This window comes from Capra hircus, chromosome 11 (genome assembly GCF_001704415.2).
Source record: "Capra hircus breed San Clemente chromosome 11, ASM170441v1, whole genome shotgun sequence".
NCBI lineage: Eukaryota > Metazoa > Chordata > Mammalia > Artiodactyla > Bovidae > Capra > Capra hircus.
Genome location: NC_030818.1, coordinates 13816388 through 13840778, shown reverse-complemented (window position 1 = coordinate 13840778; position 24391 = coordinate 13816388). Strand labels below are relative to the sequence as shown.

The following is a 24391-nucleotide window of genomic DNA, read 5'->3' as shown; positions in this document are numbered from 1 at the left end:
AGGTCTAACAATGCAGGGTTCTCCACAGACCTAAGGAGAGAGCAGGCTCTGGGGAGGAGGAAGATGCGGGAGCTCTGGCAAGAAGACTTTGCTTGAAAAAGGATCTGGACCACGGAAGTGTGAATAAGAGCACAGGCTCTCACAGGCTCAGGCTGGGAGGGAGATGACTGGGGGGGTTATGAAACAGGGACAAGTTTTTTGTTTGGTTTTTTTTTTTTTTTTTTTGGTTGGTTTTAATAACAGGATCACGTGAAGGCCAAAGTCAGGAAATAGCTCACCCTGTAGGTGGGGGAGAAGACAAAGGCACTGGTCCCTTCCCACCAGGAGAAAGCTAAAGCATGGACTGAACTTGAGACTGAGAGGCGATAAACAGCAGGCGCAGGTGATGCACAAATGAAGCTGTGAGTGTCTACAGAGAATGTTGCAAAGGGTGCCCCCTCCAGCCATTCTGAGTTTTCACTCTGCACCCTGATGGCTCTCACCTGGGTGGTGGGCTTCCTCCTCCTTTCATTTAGCATCCAACACCCCATATCTGCAGGACCCTAAGGTACCCCCTCTACTTTATCTTCTGTCACTTAGATTTCAGCCAACCCATCAGTCCCCCGCCCCCCAGTGCCAACTAAACTAGTGCCAGCATCTCACAGACACTCAGGACACACCTGTTTGTGATGAACGATTACCTTCCCCTTGTCCATCTCAGCTCCTGCTACCTTCTCTGCCTGTGACACTATTCCTCACTTCCTTCCTCAAACTCCATCTCAAAGACCACATTCTCCAAGAAGATATAATTTGAAGACTCACTCATTCATTCGTCCATCCATCCATTTTCCAAAGCTCCTTCCATGGATCTCTATAGCCTGTCTTTCCCTAAAGGCCCTTAGGACTATGCCCACCTCTGTGACTGCCCTTCCTGCCAGCTTCACTGGAGGCTAGCCTCTAGGCTCCTGCAGGCAAGACCGAGCTCTACAGAATTTCTGGTGAATCACTGAACAGAAGAGGGTTGGGGAGCCTGGGCTTTGTTAGATGTCTAACCAGGAACTGTGGCCAAGTCAATGAGACTTCTCTGTAGTTGGGTGTTGGTGTTGCTTCCTCCTAGGGAGGGGAGTGTGATGACGATTTGCACAGCCATTTATGAAAGGTCCAGGCCATAGGAGAGGCAATTTCACCCAGCTTAAACTCCTCTAACCCACAGGCTCTGGGAGAGGAGGATTCAAACTTCTCCTCAACTGTCTCAACTGCTTGGTTCTGGAAACCCTATGAACTAACAAATCAATGCTGGGGACTCCAAGAAATCCTATTTAAATAAAAGAGTGGGAGCCTAGTCCTAATTACAACATTAGCTTATTGAAAGCTATACTAAACTCCTACATGAATCATCTCTGTTAATCCCAACAATAACAACTGCATGTGAGGTCTGGGCTGCTATTTACCTTGTTTTACAGACGGGGAAAGAGGGTGGGGAGTGGATTCTAGAGTTTAAAAACCAAAGATCTTAACTGTGAAGGAGACCTTTCTAGTGTAATGCAAATTGATTTGGAAGATACTCTGGGATATTGATTCAATGGCAAACTCACAAACCACATAGCAAAAGTGAAGATGGGCTGCTGACTGCCCTGTAAAGAGGTCTTTCTGCTGTGGGTATAGCAAATTGCAAAGATGCCCCCAAACAATGCCATCTTAACTCACCAGGAAAGACAGCCCCCAGACTGAGTCACACTTTGCTGACTTTCTTGTTCTTCCTAACATGTGAGTGCTGGGCCCTTCACAACCAGCCTTGCCTCAGAAATGCTCCAGTGGAGGTCCAAGCCCATTACGAATGTCCTCATGCCAAAAAGAATGCCTCTTTGTCCCCTTAGGGTCACAGCTGCAAACACTCAAACCCCAGTCTCATTGCAATAGGGTGCTCAGCGTGTTTCTGAATGAAACCTTCCCTGGTGAGGCACGAGAGTTACATGAGTTGTTGCCAAATATTGGGTTGGCAAAAAAGATTTTTCTGTAAGACCTTTTGGCCAACCCAGTACATGAGACTCTAGGTCATGGCCTAGGTGAGCTCTTAGAGTAGTGAGTCTTAGCACCAAGCAGCCCAACTGCACTGGGAGGCAGAATAGCCTGTGGTCAAGACACTTGAGCTTTTCCCAGGACCTCCCAGATCAAAGCCTCTCTGAAAATGGGGCCTGGGTGTCTTAAAGAAAAGGCTGAAGGTATTCTGATGAAGCCAAAGTTGAAAGCCACCATGAAGGCTGACCAGTGAAATCAACTCTAGCTGCACATTGGAATGGCCTGGGGAGCTTGAAAAAAAAAAAATCTTGATGTCCAGGCCACACCCCAGACCAACTAAGTCAGAGTAAGGACTGGAGTAAGGACTGACATCAGTATTTTTAAAGCTCCCAGATGATTCCAGCGGGCAGCCAGGGTTAGACTTTCTAAGGCAATTTAGACTTGCTGGTTTGGGGATGGACAGAGGTCCTGTTTTTCCCCCACCGCTCATCTGTAATATAGGCAGGCTTCTCAGTTGCTCTTTACTGGGGGAGGGGGGGGCAAGAAAAGGTTTTGGTGACAAACATTTTTTAAAAATTTCCCAAGCTTCTACTAATATTAGACTTAATTATGCCAATTATTGTAGCATAAATCACACAGTGAGGGGAAGCATCACCTCACCTGGTCACAAATGACTCACGCTTGACTCAGCTGCTGTCTCGACCTCAGGTAGGCACCAGATCCCACCTGGCTGCACATCAGAATCACCTGGGAAGCTTTGGAAAATGCCAAGGCCATGGCCACACCCTTGGAAATGCCCCTGACCAATTGGTCTGGGCACCCAAGTGACTCTAATGTGTGGCCAGGCCTGAGAACCACTGAGGCAGAACGGTCATTTAAGCTATAGACTCGAGCGCAACACTCCAAAGTCTGCCCCTTTCCCCACTCTCCTCTCTTCCTATCTCTCTCTGGGCAATTCCCCAGGGTGGGAGCTGTACAATGGGTCTTCTCATTCAGATGCAGGAGAAACCCAAGATGCGGCACCTCTGTTTAACAAAGGAATCTGAATAAAATAGGAATTATTCTGTCACCACGGGGAATGGCAAACGTGTAAGCCTGAACATTTTTTTATACCATTTGATCATTTAATTTCATCTGTTGAGAGTGGGTATTGCCGATGGCACCCCACTCCTGTACTCTTGCCTGGAAAATCCCATGGATGGAGGAGCCTGGTAGGCTGCAGTCCATGGGGTCGAGAACAGTTGGACACGACTGAGTGACTTCACTTTCACGTTTCACTTTCATACACTGGAGAAGGAAATGGCAACTCACTCCAGTGTTCTTGCCTGGAGAATCCCAGGGATGGGGGAGCCTGTTGGGCTGCCGTCTATGGGGTCGCACAGAGTTGGACACGACTGAAGCCACTTAGCAGCAGTAGCATCAGCAGCATCGTCAAACACAAGGAATGCTGAGTTTGTCTTCATAATTTTGAAAATGAGCCTCTGGAATCATATACAGGCTGTTTTCCCCAAATAAGAACCGAAAAGAAAGTAGTGCCCAAAAAGAGACAGGGCCAAGCGCAGCACAGGAGGGGCAAGGATCCTGTCTGAGCTGAGAAGCCATGGTGGCTGAAGACGAGGGGCAATGTGCTCCAAGCAGGGGGGGCCCTGGGACCTTCTCTGCTGTGTGCTGATTCAGTCTGGAGGTGGCTTTGGTGCTTGCTTGGGAGCAAACGACAATAATTAAATGATGAACAACATGCCTCTCTTTCTCCTCTGCTCAGGGCTTTCAGACCTTCTAGCCCTGTCCAGTTGCCCAGTTTTCCCCCCTAAGTCCCCTTTGCACCTGGTTCACAGTGCCTTTTAAAATTTTAAAGAAATGGTGATAATGCATGTAGAGCTGTGCTCTTACAATTTTTTTTCTTCTTAAGGAAAATATCATCTAATCAGAAAAATAATGGTTCTAAGCAAACTGGAAAGTACATAAATTATAAGAGAGTGGAGAGAAAAAGAAAGGCCACATTACTGCACATCTGATCACCTCAAAGTCTGACAAGTAAGTACTTCTTCTATATAGTTTTCTTAACATAGCTAAGATTTTAAAAAAATATTATTTTGTATCAATTTTTCATTTGATATCTCACCATTTTACTATGTCATTAGAAACATGCAGGAGTTGTTTGGAATGGTTGTAAAGTAATTTATACAGAGTTTGCTTCACTGAACCCTTACCATTTAGACTGCATCCAATTTTGATTTCATAAATAATGCTAATGGATTATCTTTGTGTACACACTTTGCTTGCATTTGAAGTTACTCCCTCAGGATAGGATCCCATAAGTGGGCACAGCATGGTATAGTGAGTGAGTGAGTGAAGTCGCTCAGTCGTGTCCGACTCTTTGTGACCCCATGGACTGTAGCCTAACCAGGTTCCTCCGTCCATGGGATTTTCCAGGCAAGAATATTGGAGTGGGTTGCCATTTCCTTCTCCAGGAGAGCTTTCCGACCCAGGGACTGAACCCAGGTCTCCTGCATTGTAGGCATGGTATAGACTTGGAGCCAAATTGTCATGGGTTTGAATCCCATTCTCCACTTAATGCCTGTGTGACCTTGAGCAAGTTGCTTAACCTCTCTGTGCCACTGATTCTGTGTCAGTAAAACACAGAGTAATAAAACTTACCTCATAGAGTTATGAGCATTAAATGAGTTAACATCTTGTGAAGTGCCTGACACTAAGGAAGGGCTGTATGAGTGCTAAAAATGTAAATCAAAGAATGAGAGCATTTTAAAGGCTCTTGAGAGACACTGTCTTCATAAACAATGATGTACTCTCTGGCTGGAGGCTAGTGTTCTGAATTTTAGTCAAGGCTTTTGGCAGGGACCCTAAGATAAAGTCTTTAATATGGGGGCCAAGGACCAAATCGACCAAAGTTAGGGACTAAGGTTTTAGAAAAATATTTATACCAACTTGCCTTAACCATGGAGAAAATCCACAGGGTTGTGGTGGGAGTGGGGACATTGAGCCGCAGGACACTTGTATTGGGTTTACGCATTCTTGGCCTTGGGGTTTCCCCAGAAGCTCAGCTGGTAAAGAATCCTCCTGCAATGCAGGAGACTTTGGTTTGATTATTGGGTTGGGAAGATCCCCTGGGGAAGGAATAGGCTACCCACTCCAGTATTCATGGGCTTCCCTGGTGTCTCAGACGGTAAAGAATCCACCTGCAATGTGGGAGACCTGGGTTCCATCCCTGGGTAGGGAAGATCCCCTGGAGGAGGGCATGGCAATCCACTCCAGTGTTCTTGCCTAGAGAATCCCCATGGAAAGAGGAGCCTAGTGGGCTACAGCCCAAGGGGTCACAAACAGTTGGACATGACTGAGTGACTAAGCACACATTCTTGGCCTCAAGAACAAGATTTGCCATGACCAATGCTTTTGAACTGTAGTGTTGGAGAAGACCCTTGAGAGTCCCTTGGACTGCAAGGAGATCCAACCAATCTATTCTGAAGAGATCAGTCCTGGGTGTTCTTTGGAAGGAATGATGCTAAAGCTGAAACTCCACTACTTTGGCCACCTCATGCGAAGAGTTGACTCATTGGAAAAGACCGTGATGCTGGGAGGGATTGGGGGCAGGAGGAGAAGGGACGACAGAGGATGAGATGGCTGGTTGGCATCACTGACTCGATGGACATGAGTCTGAGTGAACTCCAGGAGTTGGTGATGGACAGGGAGGCCTGGCATGCTGCGATTCATGGGGTCGCAAAGAGTCGGACACAACTGAGCGACTAAACTGAAACTGATAACCTCTCTGCTTGGGGCACTTGGGGAGGAGTGTACTGGGGGGGTAGGGGCTTCCTCATGGTACATGGTCTACTCGACTTTCACTGTTCCTTCAGCAGGACCTGAATCCTTCAGCTGTGGTCGTGGTTAACAATGTACTGATCACCATGGTGATGGTGCTGACGAAGGCTGCTCTTATACTCTGCTGGGAACTGGGCTTGAATGTTCTCCAGTGCTCTAACAGCACCTTCTGCAGTAATTCAATAGATGAGCGGATGAAGATGGGGCACACTTATACAACAGAATACTACTCAGCCATAACAAAGAAGTGAATAAGTCATTTGCAGGAACATGGATACAACTAGAGATTACCACACTAAGTGAAGGAAGTCAGAAGGAGAAAAGGCAAACACCATATGATATCCCTTATATGTGGAATCTAAAATACGACACAAATGAATTTATCTACGAAACAGAAACAGACTCAGAGACAGAACAGATTTGTCTGTTGCCAAGGATCAGTGGGTAGGAGAGGGATGGACTGGGAGTTTGGGGTTAGCAGCTGTCTACGGGGTCGCACAGGGTCGGACACGACTGAAGTGACTTAGCAGCAGCAGCAGCAGCAGCAGCAGACGCAAACTATTACACAAAGAATAGGCAAACAAGTCCTACTGAATAGCACGGGGAGCTCTATTCAATATCCTGGGATAAACCATAATGGAAAAGAATATAAAAAGAATATATGCATGTATATAACTGTTACTCTGCTGTACAGCAGAAATTAACACAATACTATAAGTCAACTCTGCTTCAATAAACAATAAATCTAAAAATAACTTTCTGTGATGATGGAAACAGTGTCTGTATATGTGGCATCTAATATAGTAGCCACTCGCTGCCCAGAAGTAGTAAGTACCTGAAATGTGGCTAGCAAGACTGAAAAATGAAATTTTAATTAAATAAGTTAAATAGCCTCACATGGCGAGTGGCTCCTATCTTGGACAGGAAAAGCTCTACGTGCATTATGGTCACTGGGGCCTCCTTACAATCCTGAGAAATACTCATCTTCCCATCTTATACACAAAGAAACTGAGGCTTAATGGTGCTAAGTCCCTTGGGCCTGTCTGACCTTGAAACCTAGGCCTTTAACTGCTGTGTGATCCTGCCTGGTGTGTGACCCTCAGTATCTGCTTCCGGTGAGGGCAGAGAGAAGGCGTGCACTTCCTCAAGATCTGTGGCTGGGCGATGTCCTAACTTCTCCGCCTAACCCCACCACCTGCTGGCTGTTGAGAGGATAGAGCTACATGAAGTGGCTTAAGCACCAGCAGGAAAACTGCCCCCCCGCCCTGGTCTCTCGGGAGGCATGTTCTCGGCTGAGCGGGCAGTCTGTGGGCTTACTGAGGCGGTCACCCCGCCCTGGGTGTTCGACTGTTCAGATCCCAGTGGATGGCTCTGTGGCCAGAGCCAGGTGGAATATTTTCCTTGGCTGACAGCAATGCGCTTTCACACTTTGCTGTGGGAAAGTCAGGGAGTTCAGTCACCGAGGGGCATTTTGGACTGTGAGACACTTCAGCGAATTGCCACTGGCTGCCAACACTGGAACCCTGAAAACCTGTCCCCTGGGTGGCTTCCTTCAACTGTTTTCCTTTGTTTGAAGGTTCCTGCAAACAGCAGACCAACGCTTTGCAGAATTTGCCTCAGGGGAAAAAATGGTGCTTGAGTCCTAACCTTGCATTTCTCTGGTTTCACCAACTGCCTTTGGAAGTTCTTCACCTACTGGTTTTCCAAAGTGGTCGGTGCCTGCTGCTGCTGCTGCTGCTGCTAAGCCGCTTCAGTCGTGTCCGACTCTGTGCGACCCCACAGGCTGCAGCCCACCAGGCTCCCCAACCCTGGACCTAGCAGGGATTTATTAAAGAGAGACCAAAAAATACAATCTAGGGTTCATGTGGAGCATAAATATTTCAGGATGATGTTCACTACCTTTGGCAATTTCTGACTAGTTATTTGTTTTAACTTTTTTCTTAATTTCATATTTTAGTGTGAGATGTCATTTTAACTCTGGAGACCCAAAGACTATGGTTCTTATGGAAAACAAAACTTAAGAGCCTACAGTATTTTAGGAAGAACTCCCTCTTTTCAGACTATAATCTTTGGCCCCTGTGGGTTTTCCTTGTAAGTCCATGACTGACATGCCCTTAACCTCAAGGTTTGTGAGTTTTACTGACTAGGATGAGTGTGTCAGTTTCCCCAGAGCTAGGGCGGTTCTTAAGGGCAGGAACAGCAGGCTTTGCTTTCTCTGCATAGACTCAGAATTTCTGATCTAGTGGCAATGAATGAATTAGAACACTCTTCTAAGTACTGAAAGTACAAAAAGGTATAAGGTATGGTCCTGCCCTCGGCAAGCTTAGAGGCTCATGTGGCTACAGAAATGATCAAAGCTGGCTGTTGTGAGCAGAAAAGAAGGGCGACAGGATGATGGACTGGCGGCAGCTTCGGTGTCAGGGAGCAGTGGGCAGAGGTAGAAACTGAGGAACTGGAGAGGGCAGGCTGTGCTCCAGAGAAGCTGGGTGTCTGCTTGGAGTTGTAAACCTGACTTCCAAAATGCAAGCAATTAATTAAAACCACCAAAGAATAATTCAGATTCATTTATCGCTACATGAAACACGTGTGTGTGCTGAATACTGCCCCTAGGCAGCCAAGACCCAGTGGGGAAACTGAGGTAAAGACGAAGTAAAGTCTTGCATGGCCATGCCTCCCCAGAGATGGTCAGCTTCCCCATACTGCAAAAGGGGATTCTATAGACTTTTGCAAGGAATCCTTGAGGGTCTGTGCACAGGGCAACAAGGTTGGGAATGACCCTGATGTTCCCCTGGAGGAAGGTTTGCCTACAAAGGGACAGTGTCAATACCTTTCCTGGAAACAAAAGTTTAGCTTTTTGAGGTGAACTCTGTGAGGCTGAGGCAGAAAGAGTGTCCTCCGGGGCAGCAAAACAGAACATGGGTTTGGGGGCTAGAACTGATGGGGCAGAATCCCAGCTCCACTGTATATGGGCTCTGGGCCTCCGGGCAAGTTGCCTAACTTCTCTGAGCTTACGCCTTCTGATTTACACAATAAGGGCAAGAATCTCTACTTGAGAGGAAGGATGAGAGAACGCATGAGTCACTGTACGTGGAGCTGGGGCTGGCACACAGTTACAGTTTTTACCCAGAGCTTACTATTATTATTTATAGGAATAGTTACAGTGTGAGTGGGGAGAGAGATGGCCAGCTGTTCAGAAAACCAACATTAATGGCGTGTAAATGTGATGGACAATGATCTCCTTGAGCCAAAAGCAGAGCTTGGCACCCAGGCTGAGGAGAACAAGAGTGCCCCCCATGTCCCACTCTCAGAAGGCTTCCACCAGCCAATGGGGCTCAGCCACAGGTAGGGTTATCGCTCTGGGTCTCTGCTGACCCAGGCTCACGGCTGCCAGCTCTCAACATTTAGAACAGCCCCTGATCTGGTGGAAAAACTAACCTCTGACACAATTTTGGCCAGATCTGTCCTCTCTCTCCAAAGAAGACCCTCTCATCGCATAGCCGGGGGTAGCCTGAGGTCTTGGCACTAGAGATGACTGGAAGGGAGACGACCCTCCACCTGCTGCACTGGAGATCTGGGCTAAAAAGTCACACTTCCTTCAGGGCCAGTGTTTTTCCACAATGATCAGGCAAGTAACAAAAACAGCCCCATCAGTCCCCAAGGCTCCCACGTGTATTTTCATAAGAGTGGTAATCATGAATGACAGTGACTCTTGTCATCGGCATGCTTTGCATTTATGGGGTGGGCAGGAGGGCTCTTGGCTCGGCAGATGTGACCTGGGGCCTTATCCAGTTCTCCTGGAGGAAGGCGGCCAGTGTGCCCCTCCAAGTGAGGCCCAGAGGCACCCCAAGGGGCCACTGCACAGTCTCACACAGCTGCACCTCAGGAAAAGGAGAGTCCCACCCACCACCTCTTACTGTGGCAGGCTCTCCCAGTTCCCTCGGCTACTCTTCTGATACCCTTCAGCATCGTGGATAAGAAAGCAGCTTTAGGAGCCAGACCAGTCAAGTCTGAATGTGCACTCTCCTCTGTGATAAGGGCACAACTTCTCCATGCCCTGGGGTCATCATGAGGATTACATGAGTTAACACGTGGATCGTGCTTAGAACAGTGACTGGCATGAAGCAAAGCTCAATAAACGCTGGCTTTTTATTAACATGTAGTATTATTTACCACTACCAGTGACTTTCCAGGTGGCGCTGGTGGTAAAGACCCCACCTGCCAATGCCAGAGACGTGTGTTCGATCCCCCAGATTGGGAAGATCCCCTGGAGGAGGGTATGGCAAGCTACTTCAGTATTCTTGCCTGGAGAATCCCCATGGACAGAGGAGCCTGGCAGGCCATGGTCCATAGGGTCACAAAGAGTTGGACATGACTAAAGTGACTTCGCACACAAACACTGGTACTGTTAGGTTGGATCATATGAAATTGCTGACTTCCATTTTCCACCTATAAAAATGGCATTTTCGTAGAGATGGATGGTTCTTAAAGGGGGTGGAAGACAATTTTGCCTCCTCCACAAAGCCCCCCACCCCAGGGTACATTTGGCAATGGCTGGAGACATTTTTGATGGCCACGACTGTTGGGGGGGAGTGGTACTGGCACCTGGCGGGTAGAGGCCAGGGATGCTAACATCCTTCAGCCACACAGGCGTGCCCACACAACAAAGGGTTACCCAGCCCCAAATGTCCACAGTGCCAAGGCTGAGTACAGGGCCAACTTACAGTATTCCACCATGCACAGGTTAACTTTCTTAAAACATCCCTTTCCCAAACTGATGGCTCCCACTGGCTAGAGAATAAAGGCTCACTTCCAACAGGCCCTGGCCTCCAATTCACCTGCAGGTTTGTCTCCTCCCTGCTGTGGCCGCACTGACCCATAACAGTACAGTACAGCTAATAAAATAAGCCGGAAGTGCATGCAAAGGGTTGGGATGCATGAGTGTCCAGGCCTGGAGTAACTTCTCTGCTTTCCCCGTCAGCCTAAGTCCAACAGCTGCTCTAGAAGGCTTTACTTATGTGCCTTTCTTGTCCATTTGGGCTGACCATTGCAATCACTGGTGGCTTTTAACTAATGTGACTCCTGGGTCCTATTCCTAGAGATTTCTGATTCAGTGGGTATGGGTGGGCTCAGCTATATTTTAAGAAGCAACCCTCCCTGCACCCCGCCCCCACCCCCCACCCCTGCCCTGCCTCATGCTGGGCCTGCTGTGCCCATCTTTGTTCCCAAGTTGTTCTGTCCTGTTGCCAATCAGGCACACCAACCCTTTGTGTGTCCTTCTGGCTTATTTTATTAGCTGTGCAGTAAAGATGCCGGAGGGCACAGACCTCATCTCAGAGATACTGGCCACTCAAAGGGATCCAACCCAGTGTCTTGCTCTCCAAAAATTCTAAGTAGTGAATTAAACTTGAATCCAAGATTAGGAGTTTGGGATTAACAGATATATCCTACTATATATAAAATGGGTAAATAATAGGGACCTACTGTATAGAACAAGGAACAATATCCAATATCTGATAATAACCTATCATGGAAAAGAATCTCAAGAAGAATACATGTATTATATATATAAGTACATGACTGAATTGCTTTGCCACACACCCTATACTAACACAACACTGTGAATCAACTACACAGGTGCGCTCAGTCATATCTGACTCTTCTGCAACCCCACAGACTGTAGCCCACCAGGCTCCTTTGTCCATAGGATATTTCAGGCGAGAATACTAGAATGGGTTGCGATTTCCTCCTTCAGGGGATCTTCCCCACCCAGAAATGGAACCCTCACCTCTGGTGTCTCCTGCATTAGCAGGCAGGTTCTTTACCACTGAGCCACCTGGGAAGCCCAAATCAACTATATTTCAATTTTAAAAAAAAAGGAAAAACCTCACTTGAATCCAGGAAGTTTTAGACTTTGTTGAACCCAGGAGCCACCTGAGATGCTTGTTAAAAGTGCAGACACCCAGGCTCCACGTCCTAGGAATCCAGCCTCAGTGCCTCTGGGCCGGGCCCAGCAGGGCTGAAGCAAGCTGTCCCTCGGCCCACCGTTCTGATTCTCCTTTACGTTTGGCTCCAGGGCTCTCAGGCGGCTCTGGCACGGCTTGTGGAGGTCCATGCTGTTTGAAGTGGTGGCTGGGTTGCCTGCAGCCCCAGCACTGCAGACCGCAAGGGACACTTACACACACGCTGGCTTCTCCTCCTGCACCAAAAACCTGCAGGTTCCATGGAAGCAGAACTGACTGTGGGAAGCTGGGCAGTCATTAAAATGGGACACCACAGCTGCAGCCACGGGCGGGTCTGCTGGGGAGAGAGAAGACATTTGGCTCAGATTCAAGGCACAACAAGACATCCCACCGGTCCCCACCCCCCTGGAGAAGGAGCCTGGATGGCTGGGGTGTCTAGTCCCTACCAGCATCTCCTCCTCAGCTCTCATGAATTATCCAATGGCCAGTCCAGAACCTGCTTGTGAGCTTTCCAGGGGGCTTTACTTACTTAGCTTTGTAGGGAAAAAAACAGTCTCCCCAAAAGCCTCAGTGTAATTCAGAGATATCACAGCAATTTTACTATTTAAAGCCTATTCCCCAAGAACGACCTAATTTTACTTTTGCAAAATGATAGAGATCATTTTTTTTAAAAGACAGCCTCCATAAAAATCTGTTTTAAAGGCAGGAAACTGAAGAAAGTTACAGAAGAGTACTATTTAACCGTTCAGTTGATGCTGAGGAAGAATTATGATGCAAAAAGATGTTCATGATATATAACTATAAGAGAGTAGTGCATTTCCATTGTGGTCTGTATAGTATGATTCTATGCAAACACACAGAAATTTAGACCTGAAGAAGTCTGGGAAGGATTTACAGAAACATGGCGGCAGGGTCTCTCTGGGCTGGTGGGATCAGTTGTGATCATGCCATGAAGATGACTTAATGTATACAAGCCCACCTGGGAGAGGCACCAGCAGGGCTGGGAAAGCCAGGGTGGCAGTGGGGAGAGGTAACAGAGTCGGGTCCACTCGGAGCTCTGTGACTCTCAGGAGCTTGGGGCATCATTAGACCTCTCAGGCTGCTCAGAAGCACTGTAAGGAACCACACGTCACCTACTGACCAGCCCAAAGGGATTTATTAGACTCCAATAGCCCTGTTTTGTCCAAACAACCCTTCAGACACAGTAGGTAGCTATTTCAAGATGGCATGACAGATGTTTTTGCTGCATCTTTCAAAAGGTTCTCTTATATTTGTGTTTGGGCATTTAGGGAGTAGGTCATTCTCATATATTTTTTGGTGGGGGGATATATGTTGCATGGAGCTCTTGTGTTTTTGAGTGAATTAAACTCCAAATTCATATTGTAAGATTTTCAACCATTGTGAAATAGTAAACTCATGTTGCTATCTATTTATGATTTGCTTCTAGAAGTATCACAATTGTGGAAAACTCATAATTCTGATGGAAAAAAACAGAGCCTAAAGAGCACAGCTTTGATGCTTTCAAATTATGGTGCTGAAGGAGACTCTTGAGAATCTCTTGGACAACAAGGAGAATAAACTAGTCAATCCTAAAGAAGATCAACCCTGAATATTCATTGGAAGGACTGATGCTGAAGCTCCAATACTTTGGCCACCTGATGTGAAGAGCTGATTCAATGGAAAAGAGCCTGATGCTGGGAAAGATGGAAGGCAAAAGGAGAACGGGGAGGCAGAAGATAAGACGGTTAGATAGCATCACCAACTCAATGGACATGAAATTGAGCAAACTCCAGGAGACAGTGAAGGACAGGTACGCCTGGCGTGCTGCAGTCCATGGGGTCACAAAGAGTTGGACATGACTTAGCGACTGAACAACAAAAAAAACCAGCAGAATCCTTGATGCAGAGCCCTTAGAGGTCATGACCTTGGGCTGAGGAGGCAGAAGGACATGGATTAGGGTCCTGCCTCTGCTGCCTGGATACCGTTCTGAGCTTCCACTTCTGTGACACGGTGAGTCCTCTGCCTCGTGGTGGCTCTGAGGTTGAGCGAGGCCAAGCATATTAAGTACTATGCTCACTGTTAGCTCTTCTGTTATCAGCACTCACAATCCCATGATGCTAATGAGTCCCCACATGTGACCAGACCACTCTAATATATAATCTCCTCCTCTCCCCATAAGTTCAGTTCAGTTCAGTTCAGTTCAGTTCAGTTCAATCGTTCAGTCGTGTCCGACTCTTTGTGATCCCATGAATCGCACCACGCCAGGCCTCCCTGTCCATCACCAACTCCCGGAGTTGACTCAGACTCGCATCCATCGAGTCAGTGATGTCATCCAGCCATCTCATCCTCAGTCGTCCCCTTCTCCTCCTGCCCCCAATCCCTCCCAGCATCAAAGTCTTTTCCAATGAATCAGCTCTTCGCATGAGGTGGCCAAAGGACTGGAGTTTCAGCTTTAGCATCATTCCTTCCAAAGAAATCCCAGGGCTGATCTCCTTCAGAATGGACTGGTTGGATCTCCTTGCAGTCCAAGGGACTCTCAAGGGTCTCCTCCAACACCACAATTCAAAAGCATCAATTCTTCGGCTCTCAGCCTTCTTCACAGTCCAACTCTCAGATCCATACATGACCACAGGAAAAACCATAGCCTTGACTAGACAGACCTTTGTTGACAAAGTAATGTCTCTGCTTTTGAATATGCTATCTAGGTTGGTCATAACTTTCCTTCCAAGGAGTAAGAGTCTTTTAATTTCATGGCTGCAGTCACCATCTGCAGTGATTTTGGAGCCCCAAAAAATAAAGTCTGACACTGTTTCTACTGTTTACCCATCTATTTGCCATGAAGTGATGGGACCAGATACCATGATCTTCATTTTCTGAATGTTGAGCTTTAAGCCAACTTTTTCACTCTCCTCTTTCACTTTCATCAAGAGGCTTTTTAATTCCTCTTCACTTCCTGCCATAAGGGTGGTGTCATCTGCATATCTGAGGTTATTGATATTTCTTCCGGGAATCTTGATAAGTTCACTGCAGTGCAACTTAAAGTCCGGGGATGTCTTTCAGTCACTGAAGACAGTGACTTTCACATGTGAAGACCAGCAGAGAAGCCCAAAGCCAGGTGAAGGGGGCAACCCAGGACAGGCGGCCAGCCCTGCTCCTGCCTGCAGCACCTCCGTGCCCAGAAGTCGCCTCCAGGACACGGGGGCTGATTTCAGTTACCTGCGAGTCCTGGGCCCAAGTGTTTCACGAGTGGCTTGGCCACTTGCTGACAGCAGACACTGGGATGATAAGTCGAGGCTGAAAGGGTCTGCTGTCAGTCACATAACCAGCATTTCTGTGCTCACTAAACTCGTCAAGGGGCAAATATGGAGAGACGAAGGGACTGGAGACCAGTGGATCTGATTTGATTAGATGTCAAAAAAGGCTTTTGATAAGCTCTATAAAAGGCCTTTTAGACAACCCCTTGGAAGTGGCTATTGCGAGTCCCTTGTCAGGGCTCACAGCCAGGCTCCTTCACGTGTGATCTGTGGGCCGACAGCTTCACATCCCTGCAGCTTGTCAGAAAGCCAAGTTCCTGGGCCCCACCCTAGACTAAGGGATTAGGATCCTTGGGGTGGGGCCTAGGAATTCGTGTGACAAGCTGCCCAGCCCAAGTGATTTTTCTTTTTAAAGTCAGGTTTATTGAGACAGAATTGACATACAGTACCTTTTGCCCTCCAGGTGATTCTGATGGGCACTCATCACCAGAACCAAGCTAGTATCACAGGAAACAATGGAGAGAGACAAGAGGCCGCTCAGAAGAGTAAAACAACAGGGTTCCTGAAGGGGACCCTTGCTGGAGCCGATCATCTTCCAGCTCTCCAAGCTCCTCTGTGATACTAAAGCCTAGAATCCCCTGACGGTCTTGGTGGTGAAGTGTCAGGTCAACAGAAACATATTAAAAGGAACACTAAATCTGTCTGTGGGAACACTACTCCCCAGAGCTGATGGGGCAGGAGGAGACTCACTGTCGCGATCTTGTTTAACCTGTATCTATGGATATTTTGCCTCATCTCATAAATGACTTGAAGCTTTATAAAAATAGGTACCACAGAAAGGAGATGCAAGTGGGGAAGGTGTGTGTGTGTGTGAGGGAAAGAGAGAGAGAGATGGAGAGGGAGGGAGGGACTGTTGGGTGGGTGGGGGGAAGGAGAGAAGATACACAGAAAGGACAGAGGGAAGGAGAGACAGAGGTGGAGAGAGGGGTGGAGGAGGGAAGCGGGAGAAAGAGGAAGAAACAGAAAGAGACCGACAGAGACAGGCAGGGAGAACGGAAAGGGCAGAGCAGACAAAGGAATACAAGGGCAGGGGTCTAGATTAACCAAGAAGTCAGGTATCAAGTTACACATGAAGACACGTCAGAGTCCTGAGCATGTGCTGATGTTCCACGCCTCCAGGCCATCTAAGCAGGGATGCACACAGTCCATTAGATAGAAATGCACTCATTTTGCTGGAGAAGGAAATGGCAACCCCACTCCAGTACTCTTGCCTGGAGAATCCCATGGACAGAGGAGCCTGGTAGGCTGCAGTCCATGGGGTCTCGAAGAGTAGGACATGACTGAGCAACTTCACTTTCACTTCACTTTCATGCATTGGAGAAGGAAACGGCAACCCACTCCAGTACTCTTGCCTGGAGAATCCCAGGGACAGAGGAGCCTGGTGGGCTGCCGGTTATGGGGTCACACAGAGTCGGACACGACTGAAGCGACTTAGCAGCAGCAGCAGCACCCATTTCGCATATGCAGGACAGGCTCAGCTTTGCCCGAGTCTGTGGTCAGAGGGTAACTTCTACAGCTGCTTTCGAAGGGGACTTCAAGTGTTACGGGGAACGACATCTTCCAGGAAGGCAGCGCAGAGACACTTGCCAATGTCACCGTCTGCTGTTCAACAGCTAAGAGCTAAAGAGGCCAGGCGATGGGGAAGCTCCCTGCCCTCATCACAGTGATGAAGGCGAACACCTGCTGGTTTGCTCCCTGCAGTCAGAGAGCAGGATGAGGTGGGGAGTCTGATGCTTAGAAGGTAGGCTCCTGGTCTTCCACAATCCCACTGTTCTGACTCAACCCCAGTGCTGAGGGGACCAAGGGATGCTAGGTGATGACCATGATCACTGAAATATTGTTTATTTTAAACCCCCTTTTCCTGATTACCAAAATGATATATCACCGTAGAAACCTTTTGTAAGTGCCAATGTAAAACATTTTCGAGAATAAAACTCATCCTTAATCCACCACTTAGGGAGAACTGGGCTTGCCTGGTGGTGTAGTTATTAAAGACTGCCTACAGTGCAGGAGACCCTGGTTTGATCCCTGGGTGGGGAAGATTCCCTGGAGAAGGAAATGACAATCCTCTCCAGTATTCTTGCTTGGAGAATTCCATGGACAGAGGAGCCTGGTGGGCTACTGTCCCACATTGCCCTGTGCGCCTGCGCACACACACACACACACACACACACACAACGACATACTCATGAAAACTTTTTATTTCTATTCTGCCACATGAGCTTGACCTCATGTGCTCCCAAACATTTTAAGAGTGAGCGTTTAGCTCAAGGTCTGCATTGGGTGCCATCCTGGTGCTTAACCCCGAGCAGCTCAATGTGTACAGTGAGGGTGGTTCCTGTTTCCCGTCCAGTGGCTCTGGGGGCGTGTGACCTGTGCTGGGGAAATGGATGGGGAGGAGGGGACCAGACATGGTCCGAGGCTGGGCCGCCTCCTGGCCCTCTGCACTTGCAGCAACCTCAGGGGGAAGCCTGGCTAAGCCTCCTGGGCTGAGAAACCTAAAAGCCCTGCGCAGCATGCAAAGTTCCCTACAGGTCAGGGGGAGATTTTACTCCTGTTTGGGGGCTTTTATAGGTATTTGCCTCACATACCACTAGACTCTGCAGTGAAAACCCCAACACCGCAGCACGGTATGCTCACAGACCAGACCTGTCCTACTGATGCTAACACAAGCTCCAGGGATGCTCTGGAGAAAAGGGGCTCTGGGCACGGCTGGGAGGGGAGAAGATGGCTTCGCTTTCTGAGTGTGCCTTACATGCTGGTTGCTGGCCTTATAGCCAGGCAGGGCAGGCGGTCACATCAGGTGGAGGATTTCCTGGTAACTTACATAACTATGAGGGGCTTCCCTGGTAGCTCAGTTGGTAAAGAATCTGCCTGCATTGCAGGAGACCTCGGTTTGATTTCTGGGTCAGGAAGATATCCTGGAGAAGGGATAGGCTACCCACTCCAGTATTCTTGGGCTTCCCTTATGGCTCAGCTGGTAAAGAATCCACCTGCAATGAGGGAGACCTGGGTTTGATCCCTGGGTTGGGAAGATCCCCTGGAGAAGGGAACGGCTACCAACTCCAGTATTCTGGCCTGGAGAATTCTATGGCCCATGGGGTCGCAAAGAGTCGGACAAGACTGAGCAGCTTTCATTTACATACATAACTATGAGGATACAAGGAAACACCCCGACTCCCAGCATCTTCCCAGAGAAGGAGTCTTCCCGCCTGCCTCTGTCCCTGTTTCCCTTCCCCCTCTTCTCTCTCCTTATTTTTGCTCTACCCTCCTCTACTTTCTCCCTCTTAGTTTTTCTTTCTGTTCTTTCTGGAAACTCAAGGAAATATCAAAGTGAAGGAAGGAAAGGGCTAGACACTTAAAACAGAAAACGCCACCTCACTTGGAAAAGAAAGGTGAGGCCAACAGGAACTCCAAGGAGGCCCTGGGGGTCCAGGCAGGGAGGAGTGAGTAGGCTGCCCCTCCCTCGGGCTCCAGACCCTGCCCTCCTCTCTTCCAGCCACTGGGTCTGATGCGCACGTGGGCGGATTGGAAAATCAAATGCTCTGGTTTGCGGAACAGACCTCATACCAAGCCCATCTGCAGTTGGAGTTTTGAAGCCCTTCAGTTCCTGTTGCTCTGAAATTTATGAGAGGCCTCCCCAGCTTGTTAACCAAATCTGTATCTCGCAGACATCGCTGTTCTCTCATGAAGCTATGAAAGCTTTGCCTAGAGACCACAGACCCACTAATAGGGCCTGGAACCCCTGCCCCACTCACAGGAAGAAGGTCTGGAATAGCAATCTAGGGGATGTGGAAACCGCGGATTCAACTCAGGCAAGGGTCTCTGCAGTCAGAAGGGTCGGAGGCAGCCGTCTGAACACTGCCTTCTAACACCCCTGCTCCCCCAAGGGTATGAGGGAGGGCGTCCACACCGCTGAGGACAATCACCCCCTTGAAAAGCAGCCCTAATTGGACTTTCTGCGGGGCTGGTCCCTCAGAGCCGACTCCTCAACTCTCTTCTCCAGACATCAGCAGTTGTGAACACGTTTGCCTATTGTGAAGCTTACATCATTTATAGCCATTTCATTACTTCCTCAAATATGACTAACTTTCTGACAGTTTAAGAATGACACCTATTTTTTTAGTAGGAACTTTCAGACAGGTTTTTCACCTGGGGCTGAGTATTTTCTCTTCAGACACTAAAGTGTCTAAAGCCACCTAATGCTTCTGGAATGTCTAGGAGAAAAGGCAACAGATGAATTTTATGAAGATGGCAGTTGGTCAGCAGCCCCTGTGAAGTTAGGGGAGTGGATGGAGCCGAGTGCATCTGAGATCAGCTCACTGGTGCTCCCAGGGCCAAGGCCAGAGGCACAAACTCCTCTGGGCTCGGTTCTGGGGTGGAGAAGGCTCGCTTTAGGCTCCCAGTGAGCCCAATTTACAGGGATGGAACTCCAGGCTTACATGAGCCAACGCGTGAACCTGCAGAATTAGCCAGCGTGTGAGGGGAAGGCTGGTACAGAGGCTTACACCCGGGCGGCAGAAGTGCGAAGCCAGGGCTTAGAGAAAGGGGTGGTGCAGGGCACAGGCACCTCCCCAGATGGAGACTGGTGAGCAGGGACCCTGGTTCCCCTGGGCATTCGGGGAGTGAGAAAAAGAACTATCACAAATTTTAGAAGTGATCCTGACGAGGAAGAGCACTGTCAGTCCTGAGTGTGCTAACGCTCCTGGCCTTCACCACAGAGAGGAAGGCAGTCAGTGAGGGCATTTCCTGTGCCACTGTGAGGGGCAGACGGCCAGGGCGTGGTTGCCAGTGGGAGTCAGCAGAGCACAGGAGAGTAATCTCAGTTACAGTCACAGGAGTAGGAAGATACATCTCATTCCTAAGGGCTACTAGTCAATCGAGGGGAGCTCAATTCTGCTGAATTTGGGATGTGTGTGGTGGTGGTGTGATATAACCACTCAACTCATTCACAAACCAAGGGCAGCGAACACTTTTAAAAGGTCAGATGTAAAGCAATCTGAAAGTAGTTTGGCTTCACAGGACCATCTTTTAAGGGGGGGCGATCCTTTGTTACAGTTAAGCAATGAGAGGAAAGCAACTCTAAGAAGCTCTGCCATCTCCTGGCATCCCACTGATGTCACTGATGCACTGTTTTTCCACTACCACTCCTACCCTAAGACTCTCAAAGACAGTATACTTTTCCTATTACATGATCCCCGAATACAGATCTACTCAGTTTCAATCAGTTTTTTTCCAACACTGGCTAATTTTGAACCTAGTTGATCTTTCCCTTCCCCTGGTCTTAATCTGACTTTTAGACCCTGCCCACTGCTCCACCCCGACTTAAGAGCATGGAGACCTCACACCACCTGTGGGGTCAACATCACTCTTCTCTATTTTTCAGATGAGGAACCAGAACTAAAGCTTAGGTAACCTTGCCAATGCAGCTAGAAAGTACTAGAAACCTCAGTTCTCTTTGATTTTAAGAGAGCAAAGGGCTATAGAAGATTAGAACACTATTCAGTCCGGGAAGACAGATGCTGAGAAGGCACATAATCAAACTCAATCAGACTCTGCAAGTCACGTGGCTGTGAGGAAGGGGAATACTTAGCTTCTTAGGCAGTGAGGAAACTAGATGACTTTCTAGTAATCAGAAAGGGGCACTTTTACGAGAAGCAAGAGGAAGTATTACTTTATCTGGGGGAGGAGTGGAGGACGGCACATGTGAAACTTATTATTCCCATGGGGGAGCAGCGACTGCAAACCATAGATGGAACAGAGGTTTCTGTCCACAGATGATGGGTGATTGAGGAGGAGCTGCAAAGAGGGTGGGGGCTGGCCCACAGGATAGTACCAAGGGCCTCACAAAGCCTGCCCTCCCCGGAGCCCAAGCTCTGGGCTACGTGCTGCTCATGTCCAAGAAATCGGGAGCTTCTGGCTCAGAGCGGGGCTAAACTGGACTCTGAATTGCTTTCGCAGCTTTAAACAAGATGCTGGGTTAGGGGTGGGAGAGGAACCTAAGGGAGCATCTGAGCTAATTTAATCCCCTCTGAGTATTTCTCTCTTTAGGATTAGACTCAAGGGGAATCAGATGTGATGGAACCAAATTTAAAGAAAGGTATCGGTGAAGAAACAGACAACACAGACAACATATTTCCTACAAAGATATTGGCTTTAAATAACACAACACCTGTGTGTGTATGTGAGAGAGAGACAGAGAGAGGGAGGGGAGAGGAGAGACAGAAAAGAAAACAGATACATATTCAGAGAGAAAATCACTCACTGGTGGTATTTGACACCAATGGGGTTCATTCTGCTTGTGGCAATTTCTAAGGCAAAGGCAGCACTTGCATTACTTTTGGTACCTTTTTCTAATTCAACAGAAGAGAATCAGATAACATGAATATAAAAACAATTTGACAGGTTCATGTCCCATCTAAGGCAAGGCTCCCCAACCTCCAGCATCTAACCTCAGCTCATCTAATGAGCTGGTATAATAATAACAGAGATTAACTAAACAGTAAACGTAACACCTTGAATCATCCCCAAACCTCTCCCCCCGCCCCCCACCAATCCCGGTCCATGGAAAAGCTGTCTTCCACAAAACTGGTCCCTGGTGCCAAAAAGGTTAGGGATCACTGATCTAAAGTACCTGGGTTTATGATGTAAAACGATTCTGAAAAAGGGACATGTAGATGAAAAAGATTTTTGACCACTGTCCTTATGTAAAATATAGAGAGATGAGGTCCAGTGTATATGAGGTTGGTTGCCTTAGGACAGAAGCCCAGATAATGTATTTATAAGAGTCAAGAGGAACGTAGCATATAATTGAATAGGTGCTGGCAAATTGGTAGAGTTGTAAGAGTCTGGAGGAGTTCTCTTCTGATGGTTTAAATTTTCTGAGTGAAATAGGAAGCAAGTTCATCTAATGTTTCCCAGTAAGTTTGGTGTTTGCAGCAATTTTTTTTTGACCAATACTCTCCTTAAAATTAAAGCACCATTCTATTCCTAAAAAACAAAGTACCTGGGCTTAAATTTTTAAACCCAATAAGGGTTTTCTGAAGTTGGACTGTGGTGATGCTAATAATGATGATTACTGTTACTATTAATAATAGTTATAGTAGTAGTTGTCCCTCGGACAGCAAAGAAATCAAACTAGTCAATCCTAAAGGAAATCAACCCTGAATATTCATTGGAAGGACTGATGCTGAAGCTGAAGCTCCAACACTTTGGCCACCTGATGTGACAAGCCAACTCACCAGAAAAGACCCTGATGCTGGGAAAGATTGAAGGCAGGAGAAGGAGACGACAGAGGATGAGATGGTCGGATGGCATCACCGACTTGGTGGACGTGAGTTTGAGCAAACTCTGGGAGATGGTGAAGGACAGGGAAGCCTGGTGTGCTGCAGGCCATGGAGCTGCAGAGTCGGACGTGACTGAGCGACTGAACAATACCAGTAACACACTGTCTACTAAATGCAAGCACAATATCCAGCGTTTTATACAGAGAATTCTGTTTAATCCCCACCAAAGTCCTATGAGGTGCTCCTTACCACCCCAGCCTACAGATGAGGACAGGAAAGCCAAGGGAAGTTACGGATGTTCAGTGTTGCTGCGTTAGCAAATGGTAGAGCTAAATCAGAACTCCTGGGTTGGCAGAATCTAAAGCCCCTGAGGGTGTGTCACTTCAGAGAGGGTGTGTGAGAGAGAGAGGGAGAAAAAAGAGGGAGAGACAGAGAGAAGGGGCTGGGGAGAGGGAGAAAGAGCCAAAGAGAGAGGTGAGGGTTAGACTCTCAAGGGCACCTTCTGCAGGTAAGACAACTCTCATTTGAAGAGTAAACTAATCAGGAATTACCATGAAATTCTCAGGGCTATTTTAGAATTAAAAGAGCTAAAAGTCCCAAGGCAAAATGGTTTTAATTAGCAAAGAGGCTTTAGGAATCTAAAATAAAATTTCAGTGACGTCATGTGAAGTGTGGGCCACTCATCTAAAGATGCGCACCATTAAGAATTTCAACTTGGCCTCTACGTGTGTCCAGCTTCCACCAGTGATACCACCTCCTCCCCTAAAGTTCATGGGGAAGGGAGAGAGAGGCATGTGTGAGATGTCCCCAATAGCCCCCAAACTGCATTTTAAGTCCATGAGTTGGAAAAAGAAGGGAAACACACAGGACATGGAAGATCACCCATCTCCAATCAGCATTTCTCTCTCCTCCAGACCCTGTTCTCCAGCCCCCTGATTGCTTCTTCTCTACCTTGGCCTTCGTGAATTAAAGCAAAAAACCAAACTAAGAAAATTGCCAGTCATGACTTTGCTTTGAAGACTGAAAGTCAAACCTCCCATCTCTGTTACAATTTAATAATGTGATTTCAAAGAGACAGATCATTTCTTTCTTCTAAATCTTCAAACCAGAAAGCCCCTTGTTCTAATTACATCCTCTTGGGTGTCAACCAGCATTTTGAAAAGATTTCATTTCAAACTTCCGTTTACAAAGTAAACAAGGATATCTACCTTTGGCTCTCATCACCAGCTCTGAATCCAGATGTGAACGGCTCTGGGAACCACAGCTGAGCCCTGCTAGACGGGGAATTCTCTTTTGACTTTGTTGAAGGAGCAGCCCCGTTGGAGCCTGGGGCTACCTGGGTTTGCAATCTCTGTGTGTTTCTGTTCTCCTCTTTATTAAATATCAAAATTGTTAGGTGAAGAGGTTGGCAGGAAACCCTCAATTCCCCCTTAGGAAAAAATGCTTCCTCTTGTTGAGTCTTTGAACCATAATCCCTTCAAACCCTCCACATTGAGTATATGTAAGCACTATTGGGATGACTTTTTTCTAGAACATTCTATGCCCTCAGAACTTTTGACAGATGCCTTTTTCTTTTACCGTCTGCAGATGCGGTCTGGGTAGATGAAGGACACTCCTCATTGTAAAGTGAGGAAACAGAGGTATCCAGAGATAAATTTGAGGCAAAGCTCAACAGCTTTAAAAACACAGATGTGATTTTCGTGGCTGGGGCTTTGTCCCATGACAAATACATTACTTGTCCTTTTCAACCTGGGTGTTATATTGATGGTTTTTGGTTGCCCTTAGGTAAGAGTCCTTTAATCAAGATTATATTCCAGAAGGAAAACCATGAGCTGATGAGAGAGTTGGTGGGATGATGGGCAATCATTTTTTAAAAATAATTTTTCAAATTTTATAAAGTGAACATTTAGAGTTTGAAACCAATACAGTATTGTAAAGTAAAATAAAAAAATAATAAATAAATAAATAAATAATAAAATGAACACTTAAAAAAATA

General features: G+C 47.4%; 1 protein-coding gene across 2 annotated transcripts in view; it reads right to left on the bottom strand.

Moving 5' to 3' along the window:
* The window catches only part of TGFA (transforming growth factor alpha), a 112153-nt gene that overhangs the window by 8759 nt on the left and 79003 nt on the right, over positions 1-24391 (bottom strand). Inside the window, exon 3 of one of the 2 annotated variants that reach the window (XM_005686385.3) lies at positions 12012-12132. In XM_005686385.3, coding sequence (XP_005686442.1) covers positions 12012-12132 — 121 coding nt within the window. The remainder of the gene's footprint in view (positions 1-12011; positions 12133-24391) is intronic. The other variant, XM_013967513.2, reaches the window with a different exon arrangement.